General features: G+C 46.8%; 1 protein-coding gene and 1 non-coding gene across 2 annotated transcripts; one reads left to right on the top strand and one right to left on the bottom strand.

Moving 5' to 3' along the window:
• The first annotated feature begins 1,927 nt into the window (after positions 1-1,927).
• LOC119331110 (exocyst complex component EXO70B1-like) lies at positions 1,928-4,508 on the top strand. Its single transcript, XM_037604286.1, has one exon. The coding sequence runs from the start codon at positions 2,073-2,075 to the stop codon at positions 4,095-4,097; it is 2,025 nt and encodes a 674-aa protein (XP_037460183.1). The 5' UTR covers positions 1,928-2,072; the 3' UTR covers positions 4,098-4,508.
• A 1,439-nt stretch (positions 4,509-5,947) lies between these two features.
• LOC119334771 lies at positions 5,948-6,143 on the bottom strand. Its single transcript, XR_005161534.1, has one exon. It is a non-coding gene; the product is annotated as a U2 spliceosomal RNA (small nuclear RNA).
• Between the last annotated feature and the right edge of the window lie 5,166 nt (positions 6,144-11,309).

Here is an 11,309-nt window from a genome sequence, read left to right on the forward strand (position 1 = left end):
TGGACTAGGCCCCCAAGTAGGATTCCTCCTACTTAGGGCGCCCTAAGGCTATTCCCCTCCCCCTCCCACCTATATATATGTGGGGAGGGGGCGCCTAGGACACATACCAACAATTGTTAGCCATGTGTGGCGCCCCTCTCCACAGTTTACGCCTTCGGTCATATCTTCATAGTGCTTAGGCGAAGCCTGCGCGGATCACTTCACAATCACCGTTACCACGTCATCATGCTGACGGAACTCATCTTCTTCCTCGACACTTTGCTGGATCAAGAGTTCGAGGGACGTCATCGAGTTGAACGTGTGCAGAGCTCGGAGGTGCCATACGTTCGGTACTTGATCGGTCGGAACAAGAAGAAGTTTGACTACATCAACCGCGTTGTCAAACGCTTCCACTTTCGGTCTACGAGGGTACGTAGACACACTCTCCCCCTCTTGTTGCTATGCATCTCCTAGATAGATCTTGCGTGAGCGTATGATTTTTTTTTGAAATTGCATGATACGTCTCCCAACAGCTTGTACTATGCTTCTTGCACTTGTAAAACACTCAACTATCGTGCTCCTCGGTGCTGGACATGTAGAACTTGCCCACCATGCCACAGTCAGGGCAAGGGATCAGTGGCACCACTACAGTGCGGTCGCGCAGAGCTGACCGGATCGAGCTGGGGAAGGACATGGCGAGGCGATGTCTGGAAGGCTCGATGAAGACGACAAAGGCGGTCGGCGAGGCGATTTCGGAACTAGGGTTCGAGCCGAGAGAGCGTGCAGGAGGAGACCAGGGTGCGGGCCGGTCTGAACTGGTTTTTTCCAGAGAGGGAAAAACCAGACTCAGTCCAACACAAAATAAAAACTGCCTACTGCCATGCCTAGTCAGAACTCGTTCCGGGAAAAAAATCCAATGAGATAAAATGTGTCACAAACGTGTAAAATGGGGACTTTCTCAAAAATGGGTAAAACCTGCCAATTTGATGAATCTTGGGGGTAAACATGGAATTAATTCTTTTAAAAGATATTTAGAGGGCATCTCATTTCCAATAGTTATCAAGAAAAATATAAAACAAAGATATGTAAGCGCAATCAACAAACTTCGGCGCAAACTCAATTAAATAAGAATCAGAAGAAGAGCGGACCAACTTGTGGTTGAATGGTTAGAGGGACTGTGGTATCCCCAACCCATCAGAGTTTAAATCCTGGTGCTCACATTAATTCTGAATTTATTTCAGATTTCCGGCGATGCGCATTCAGTGGAAGGAGACGTTCCCGTCGACGACGAGGCGTCTACGGTGACTTCGTAAATCTTAAGATGATATGTCGGCTCAGTCTTTCGGAGGTGCTCATAGAGATAAAGTGTGCGTGTGTGCGTTTATAGGATGAGTGTATGCATGTCTGTACTGATGTTAGAAAAATAAGAATCAGAAGAAAAAAAAAGAATCAGATTGAAAGTGACTTTCTGCTCCCGAGCTCATTTGAGCTCGGTGAACAGTAAAATCGAAAAAAAAATAAAAATTCAAAAAATTCCAAATTTTTTTGGGAGAAACATTGACAACAGTTCTAAGTGCTTGCAAAAAATTCATCATGAAATCACATTCCTGTAAAGCGTGGCAAAAAAAAAACAAATTCAGTGCTCCAAAATGCTTTTGAAAGTAGCTTTTTCAGAGTATTGATTTTGTTGTTTTTTTGCCACGCCTTCTAGAAATGTGATTTCATGGCGAATTTTTGCAAGCACTTAGAACTTTTGTCAATGTTTCTTCCAAAAAAATTTGGATTTTTTAAATTTTTTTGATTTAGTTTTGATTTTACTGTTCACCCGAGCTCATTTGCAGAAACTCCGCGTCCGAATCAGATGACTTACTCAAAAAAAGAAAAGAATCACATGAAAACAAACATTGCAATCAAGTGATTTCCCCATTTCCGCACTTCCAGAAGCCCCAGCGCGGCCATGACTGAACGAAGACTTTCTACTCCAATCCACTAGTCAGAGAGGCCGCCGCAGCAGCACTGCAGCAGCAGCAAGCGCCAAGACCCTACCTCAGCTCCACCAATCCCCAACCGGGCACCATCCGCACCGGCCGGCCATGTCGGCGGCGCCCCCGCCGCCCCCGGAATCGGCCGCTACCGGCGGCGGCGGCGGCGGCAGCGACAGCGACAAGGTCCTCGCCGCCGCGCAGCACATCGTCAAGTCCCTGGCCACCTCCAAGAACGCCGCCGACGACATGATCCGCATCCTCTCCGGCTTCGACAACCGCCTCTCCTCCATCACCGCCGACCTGTTCCCCTCCGCCGACCTCTCCTCCTCCGCGGAGCCGCCCGAGATCTCCGTCTCCTCCGCGGCCGCCTTCGACGCCGCCGAGCAGCTCATCCTGCTCTGGGACGCCACCCCCGAGGCCCTCGTCTTCGAGGCCCACGAGGAGGACATCGCGCAGTACCTCACCGCCGTCGACGTCGCCGTCGAGCACCTCGCGCGCGGCGGCGCGGGCGCCGGCCGCGCCGGCGTCGCCGTGCAGCTCGCCATGGCCCGCCTCGAGGAGGAGCTCCGCCACCACATGGTCCGCCACGCCGTGCCGCTGGACCCCACGGGCCTCTGCTTCTCGCTCCGCCGCCTCTCCCTCGGATCCTTCGACGACCTCGACTTCGACGCCGCCACGCCGCACAGCGTGGACGCCACGCCGGAGACCGCGCGCGGCGGGCCCCTGGTGAGCCCGTTCGACGACCACGCGTTCGACCCCGTGCGCCCCGAGGCCGTGGACGACCTGCGGGCCATCGCCGACCGGATGGCGCGTGCGGGGTACGCGCGCGAGCTAGCCGACGCCTACTGCAACATCCGGCGCGACCTGCTCGACGAATACCTCTCCGTGCTGGGCGTGGAGCGCCTCAGCATCGACGAGGTGCAGCGCGTGGAGTGGAAGCAGCTCAACGACAAGATGAAGAAGTGGGTGCAGGGGGTGAAGACGGTCGTGCGCGTGCTGCTTGCTGGTGAGCGTCGCCTCTGCGACCAGGTGCTCGCTGTGTCCGACGAGCTCAGGGAGGAGTGCTTCGTCGAGTCCACCAAAGGATGCATCATGCAGATTCTGAATTTCGGGGATGCCGTGGCTGTGTGCCCCCGCTCGCCCGAGAAGCTCTCACGGATTCTTGATATGTATGAGGCACTTGCTGAGGTAATCCCTGAAATGAAGGATTTGTGCCTCGGAAGTTCCGGTGACGGTGTAATCAGTGATGTTCAAGCAATTCTTGATAGGCTTGGGGAGGCCGTGAGGGGTACCCTTTTTGAGTTTGGGAAAGTTCTGCAGCAGGAGTCGTCGCGGAGGGCAATGACGGCTGGTGAGATCCACCCAATGACGCGGTATGTCATGAACTATTTGAGGTTGTTGGTCGTTTATAGTGAGACACTTGATGGCCTCTTGGATGATGATGGCGATGAGAGCAATGCTTTGGAAAGACCTGAGGATAAGGATCAGGATACGGAACACTTAGAGGGTATGACCCCTCTTGGAAGGCGTCTTTTGAAGCTGATGTGTTATCTGGAGGCCAATTTGGAGGACAAGTCTAAGCTTTATGAAGATGCTGCCCTAGAGTGCATATTTTCCATGAACAATTTGCTCTACATTGTTCAGAAGGTGAAGGATTCCGAGCTTGGGAAGATTTTAGGCGATCACTGGGTAAGAAGGCGCAGCGGGAAGATTCGGCAGTACTCAAAGAGCTACCTAAGGATTTCTTGGATGAAGACTTTGTCTTATCTGAGGGACGATGTACATGGGAGTGGGGGTGGGAGCGGCAGTGGTAGTGGCAGTGGACATTCAGGTTCTAGGATGTCCATCAAGGAGAAGTTCAAGAACTTCAACTTGTCCTTTGAGGAAATTTACAGGAACCAGACACTCTGGAAGGTTCCAGATCCTCAGCTCCGAGAAGAGCTGAAGATATCTATATCTGAGAATGTGATTCCGGCATATCGTGCTTTTTTGGGAAGATATGGTAGTCAAGTGGATGGGGGAAGAAACTCGGGAAAGTATATAAAGTACACCCCAGAGGACCTGGAGGGTCAATTGTCTGATTTATTTGAGGGCTCACCAGGGTCTGCCAACCACTCTAGGCGAAGAACATAGTTCATAGTTGACAGGATCTGGCTTCAGGTATGTCTTGTTAAAGTGGTCTTACATTTGTTGAATTTCCATACACACGGTATCTGTTAAATGGGTATTTGTTCATTTAGCAGCCTTTACAATACTGTGATACAAACCAGAGTCTTCTGTATGTCTACTTTTGTATGGTGTGCACTAAGAAATATTGTACATGGATTGATTCTAAGTGTATGGTCTTCTTTCTGAATATTCCGTGTTAGCTGCAATTGACCATTGGTACTACATAAGACATTGAAAATCACCTGATCTTGTTCGATTGGGTTGGCCAGGGGGGTTCATTATTAGCTCAACCGTGCCCGTGCAGGCATAACCAATTACAATTGTTGGGTGGATATGATATTCAGTTGAATGAGAACGAACTTCATGGTCAAATTAGTTTGTTATCAGAAGTGGTGGCTTCTTAGTGATCAATTTTATTGACAAACATTAGATTTAGAAATGTGCTTTAAGAATGGCTGGTTCATTTAGAAAACTACTCCCTCTGTAAAGTAGCTGACATGTGATAAGTGTGAAAAGGCGGTATATTTGCCTATAACATGTTCTAGCATCATCTTATGAATAAGCATACATTGTTAGCAGTAATGAAATGGAAACGTTTCATTGTGAGCTATTGCTATTATGTGCCTATAAGCCTGCAGGATGACTTCAATTCTCTGACCTGGCTAGGCAAAATGACTGGGTTTCGCTAGATCGCCCATAAGGAAAAAGAGGCAGTAGGAATTTATGCGCTCCATTAGTAGAACTATTATCCAACTAGTAGAACTGTTAAGCATTTACTATTACATGACCAGAAGGGTTTGTTGAACCTGCAAATCTGGAAAATCGGTATTGGAGAACCAATTAGTAGAAGAAATTAGGGTGAATGATCGTGTGCGTCTCTCAGACCCACACCTCTTATTTACAGTGCTAAGATTACATACTTGATTAGACTTGGACTCAAACTAGATTAGGAATTCAGACACCCCCTTTCAAGATGGGCCGAAGATATCGATTTGTCCCATCTTGTTATACTATAGTAGCACCCTTGGGTTGTGTACTGGAACCAGATGTATTTAAAGAGTACCGTTATTGGCAAAGGACTTACAGTTCGAAAAGAGAAGATCGAGTGTACAAGGAAATTGGGCAAGTGGTGTGGTGACAAGGTAATCAACCTCAGGGTACTAACATCTTCGTGGAAAATATCTTGTGATATGGAGTTGTACCGACCAATTGTAGCTCGGTCTACTACACATGCGGAACATAGAGCAATTGAATTGAGGCTGTCTGAAAAATGGTCGCTCTACTGTCAGCTTTCAGTGCTGGGGAATGACTCATTGGCAATGCATTGTGATTGCAAGCCTATAGGTTTTTCATCTAGGAGAAACTGACCAGTAGGGTGCTAAATTGGAATATGTCTCCCCTAAAATTGTTTTTTGGAATATGTCTCGAGTAGGTGAGCAGTTGCCTGACTATTAAACCAAAAGGGTAGGTTCCTTAGAGAACACTTGAGTTGTGACACTATATGTCTAAGATCGGCCGGTGATGTCGGCCTACTGCATCCTCTAGAATTTCTTCTGCAGTCACGCTGCTCCGGAAAATTAAACCGACCACTGTTTGGGTTATGCAACTGAACTTGCTTGCTAATCAAAAGCCAGGGTGGACTTGGTGCTGGAAGGGAAATCATTATAGGTTCAAATAAGGTTAGCGTGTCTGTATTCCTTGGATTGTTCCGAGTTCAGGGCTATGGGCGCACTTTCTTACCTTTGCATCGTACGTTGGTTTGGTACAGCAAGAAGACGTTTTTAGGGAAATTGGAACTTTCAAATTAGTTTTGGTTGGGGTGCGCCTGCCTGGGCTGTAGTGCAACGCCCAGGCGACACCCAAGGGCCCCAATGGCAAGCCACTGTGGTGGACCCTTCCCCACAAAAAATAAATTTAATATCATTGTGGGCACATGGCCCACATATCAGATATTAAACTGATAAGAACAGATACTACACTTGATCTTAGCCAAAAGGCCGAGAAAGGTATGAGTTGTAGTGTCCCTCTCCCCCTCCTCTTATAGCTTTGTCCACCGTCTCTCCGCTCTCGACCAGCGAGGTGGTACTAAACCAAAGAACGAACGGAGAAAGCCCCATGCTGCACTCGGGCAAACGGCCCTATGCGCCCCTCGTTCGTTTGGGCTTCATCTGGCCCGGTAAGAACACCACGGCAGCAATGCTTCTACGGCCCAGTATTAAACATCCCGTGGCAGATTGCCGTTGGGCCAGCCCATTTATATAGTGAATAAAGAACGTGCACTGGACGCCAGTTTTGGCGACCTTTTTCCTGTCCGGTTTTGGCAACCTTCCAGAAGGTTCCTGAACCCTTTTTTACTGGTTTTATTTTAGTTTTTAAATTAATTTCTTCCTTTTTACCTTTACTCTTTTTCCTCTTTCTTTTTTCTTTTATTTTCATTTTCTCTTTACTTTGACGAATTTATGTTTCTTTTTTCTAAAAAATGTGTTTGGAATTTCTAAATTTCTTACAATTTTCAAAATTTGTTCAGAAATTCAAAAAAAGTTTGTCGTATTCGAAAAATGTTTCCTTTTAAAAAACTGTTCACAATTTTAAAAAAATCGCAATTTCATAATTTGTTAGAAAATTTAAAAATTGATCCCGATTTTCAAAAATTGTTCATAAATTCAAAAAGAGTTTGAGAATTCAAAAAAAATGATCTACTTTCCAAAATTTGCTCAACAATTCAAAAAATGTTCAGCAATTAAAGAAATGTTCGGGATGTAACAATTTGTTCAGAATTTCCAAAAAAAATTGTTTTTTAAAATTTGTTTACAAATTTAAAAAATGTTCGGGAATTTGAAAAAATGTTCACGGTTTCAAAAATTGTGTCGTGTTCCAACATTGCATGCACGCACTCGACTAATTCACGGGGCACCTCAAGAACGAGCAGAACCCATAGCCGCCATGCTCCCGTGGTACGTGGCGGCACCCTGGCGGCACTGAAGGGATCTGTGTGCTCCTCGAAGGCAGGCCCATGGCTATCACCGGGCCTAGATATGGCGGCGAGGGCATGGCAACGAGAAGACAAGAAAAATCACCATCATCATGTTTGAAGTAGGGGTTTCATTAAACTTATGAAGACCATAGGTGCCATAACTCAGTGATGACATAATCCTTGCAAACATTATATTTAGAAAATCTACAACTAAAAAAAGATTCATAAAATCTACTTTGAGAATGGCTTCTTATTTAGAGAACTACTTGACGTGTGATAAATGTGAAGAGGCAGTATATTTGTTCAGGTCATCTTTTAGCAAATCTCTATCCTAAAAGTCCAAAACCTTCTTCCTATCTCATTTCCCTAAAGTAGATCCCCTATTCCAATTTTTTTTGCCATTTTTCAAAACATTTGCTAGAACAATTGAAACAAATTCACCATATTTAAAAACAAACATAGACAATTCAAATGGACCACATCGTAATTCAACTACAAGCATAAAAAAAGTTCATCGAATCCATCAAAGAGAACCACATGAACATGTCTCCCTCGCACGGATCAAACCGTCTTGTCTTTCCCGCATGGTTCTTGGCGGATACCCTCCCGGATCCGTCTTGGTGGGCTGCTCCGGATCTGCAGCCTGTAGCGCGCCGGCTTACGAGACACGCAAGGATGCATGTTGCGCGTCTTCGCGGGGCTGTCCAGCCGTGGTGAATTCTTCGAGGCGCGTGTGGTGGTTGTAATGCCCTCGATGCGACTATATCTTCCACGTGTCGAGGCACGACTTAGAGGCATAATCGCATTGAAAGCATATGTCGCAAGTTAGACAATCTTCACAACATCCCATGTAATATGAGAATAAAAGGGGAGATAATATAGTTGGCTTACACTCGTCACGTCAATCAAGTACATAAATAACATTACATCAACCAAACACTCATGGCCCGACTACGGCGCCAAAATAAAAGATAACCCAACATGCGACACGGTCCCAATCACCCCCAACTGGGCACCACTACTAATCATCAGGAAAAGAAACATAGTAACGTTGAGAGTCTTCGTCGAACTCCCACTTGAGCTCAAGCGCGTCACCTGGAGCGGTATCATCGGGCCCTGCATCTGGTGTAATAGTAATCTGTGAGCCACAGGGACTCAGCAATCTCGCACCCTCGCGATCAAGACTATTTAAGCTTATAGGTAAGGCAAGGTAAATATAAGTGGAGCTGCAGCAAGCGACTAGCAAAATATGGTGGCTAACTTATTTGCAAAAGAGAGCGAGAAGAGGAGGCAAAGCGCGAGCGAGAAACTAGAGAACAACCTGCGCAAACATTACTCCAACACCGTGTCCACTTTCCGGACTCCGCCGAGAAGAGGCCATCACGGTAACACACTCAGTTGATTTATTTTAATTAAGTTAAGGTTCAAGTTATCTACAACCGGACATTAATAAATTCCCATCTGCCCATAACCGCGGGCACGGCTTTCGAAAGTTCAAATCCCTGCAGGGGAGTCCCAACTTAGCCCATGACAAGCTCTCACGGTCAACGAAGGAATATACCTCCTCCAAGACGTTCCGATCAGACTCGGTATCTTGGTACTTCCAGACAACTCCGACAATGGTAAAACAAGTCCAGCAACACCCCCCGCTGTGCCGACAAATCCCGATAAGAGCTGCACATATCTCGTTCTCAGGACACACCGGATAAGCTAAGCGTATGGGAGCCAATGTAACCCAAGTTGCCAAGGGACGGCTCCGCACGGTGCTCTAGGTTGGACCAACACTCAGAGGAGCACTGGCCCAGGGGGGGGGGGTTAAAATAAGATGACCCTTGAGTCCGCGAAACCCAAGGGAAAAGGCTAGGTGGCAAATGGTAAAACCAAGGTTGGGCATTGCTGGAGAAGTTTTATTCAAAATGGACTGTCAAGGGGTTCCCATTATAACCCAACCGCGTAAGGAACACAAAATCCGGGAACATAACACCGATATGATGGAAACTAGGGCGGCAAGAGTGGAACAAAACACTAGGCGAGAGGCCGAGCCTTCCACCCTTTACCAAGTATATAGATGCATTAAGATAACATGGCAATATAATGATATCCCAACAAGTAAATAAAAGTTCCAACAAGGAACGGCCTCCAATCTTCACCTGCAACTAGCAACGCTATAAGAGGGGCTGAGCAAAGCGGTAACATGGCCAATCAACGGTTTGCTAGGACATGGTGGGTTAGAGGTTTGACATGGCAATTGGGAGGCTTGAAAGCAAGTGGTAGGCATCGAAGCATTGGCATAGCAAAAGAGCGAGCAATCTAGCATAGCAAAGATAGTAGTGATTTCGAGGGTATGATCATCTTGCCTGCAAAGTTGCCAGAGTTGACTGGGTCCTCGAAAGCAAACTCAACGGGATCCTCGTTAGCGAACTCGTCTCCTGGCTCTACCCAAACAAGACAAACAAGCAACAAGGACACAATCAACCACGTGCAAGATCTCAAACAATATGATGCAATGATGATATGCTATGCGGGATGCGATGCGGGATGCATATGCAAGATGTGACAGGAAATGCAAGAACCTGGCCTCAACTTGGAAATCCAAGTGTGCCACTGAAAAGATGAGATGAAATCGCTTGAAAACGATATAAAGATCATCGGAATCGGAGTTACGGTTTGGAAATGGCAAGCGATTCAAATATGACACCGGTCTGCGATTTACAGCAAGTAGCCATCTAAATGCAAAGAGATGAACATGCTACATCACCCAAACATGACAACAAAAAACATGACAGGGATGCATTCAAGATGCTTAACAAAAGTCTAGCACTGAACTACGGCCAATTCATCCATTAACAGGTTCAAACAAGCATGGCAAAAATGCATATGGCAAACAGATTTCAAACCTAGTGAAATTAACACTTGTCTGGAATTTCAGATCAGGTAGCACTCTTCGGAGCAGCAAAACTACATGCTACAGGACCTGAACATGGCAACGTAAAGCATGGCATGGAGCTACTCAAAGAGCTTAACAAAAGTCCCTTAGGGACCTTGAACCAAAAGGGATCAAAAAATACAATTACAAGCATGTGAACATAGCAAAAAACATAATCAGTTTTCAGACCTAGAGAAAACTGGAACATGCTGAAAACATATATCAAGTAGGCATGTTTACGAGCTCGATGCACTCACTACGGTGCAAGTCATGACAAACTAAGCATACACCCACCAAGAAGGCACAAAATTCAAGCTAGACATGGCAAGAACAATAGCATAGAATGCACGGATCAACTATAACATCATCGGCAAAATTGCAAACAAGTTGTCAATCTTCCCAGATTCACAAAGTAGCAAAAGTAGAGCTCGATTGACTCAATCTAGGGTGCTCCATAATTTCAAACAAAGACATGGATGGATAGAGCACTACAAGATTAACAAAACATCCTTAATGGTCATCCTCAATATGAACATATGGCCATATGAGATAAACAGCTCAAGGACTTAGTGGATTTGCTAAGTCCCTAAAAACAGAATTAACAAGTGCACCACTTTGCAAGCTTATGCTAGTCACCACACACATCACAAAAATACATGGGTTGCACCTCTGGAAAGATGGCAAAACCCTTAACAAAACATATATAGAACTCATGGGCATAGCATGCACACAATAATCATGGCAAAAATGACAAAAACCTAAACGGAGCAGCAGATCTGACAATTATCTCAAGTAGCCCTCTTCTAACAGCATTTCGGGCATCAAGATGAACTCAAATGAAAATGATGCAATGGAATGAAATGATGTACTCTCTGAGATGAACATTTTGATATACTATATGCATGAATCGGAGCTACGGGTGCAAAGTTACGAGGCTATGAACATGGGCACATGGATCTGAAAATTCCGAGGACTTAGTAGAAAAATCAACCTCCGGGAAAAGTGGATCTCGCGGATCGGGACGGAGCGGTGCGGGGACGGGCGAGGGCGTTTGGATCGGGAACCGGTGGATCTGGTCCCGATCCGGATCTGGCCGAAATCTCGCCGGAGTTCGCCGGGGAGGTGACCGGAGATGGTGGTGGAGACGGCCGGCGAGCGAGGCGAGCGGGGCGGCGGCTGGAGCCACGCAGGGCGGCGGCGCGGCGAGCACCGAGCGGCGAGGCGGGACGCGGCGGCCGGCGCGGAGGCGGCGGGGCGGCGATGACCGGGCGGCGGG

The sequence above is a fragment of the Triticum dicoccoides genome, chromosome 7A (assembly GCF_002162155.2).
Source record: "Triticum dicoccoides isolate Atlit2015 ecotype Zavitan chromosome 7A, WEW_v2.0, whole genome shotgun sequence".
Lineage (NCBI taxonomy): Eukaryota > Viridiplantae > Streptophyta > Magnoliopsida > Poales > Poaceae > Triticum > Triticum dicoccoides.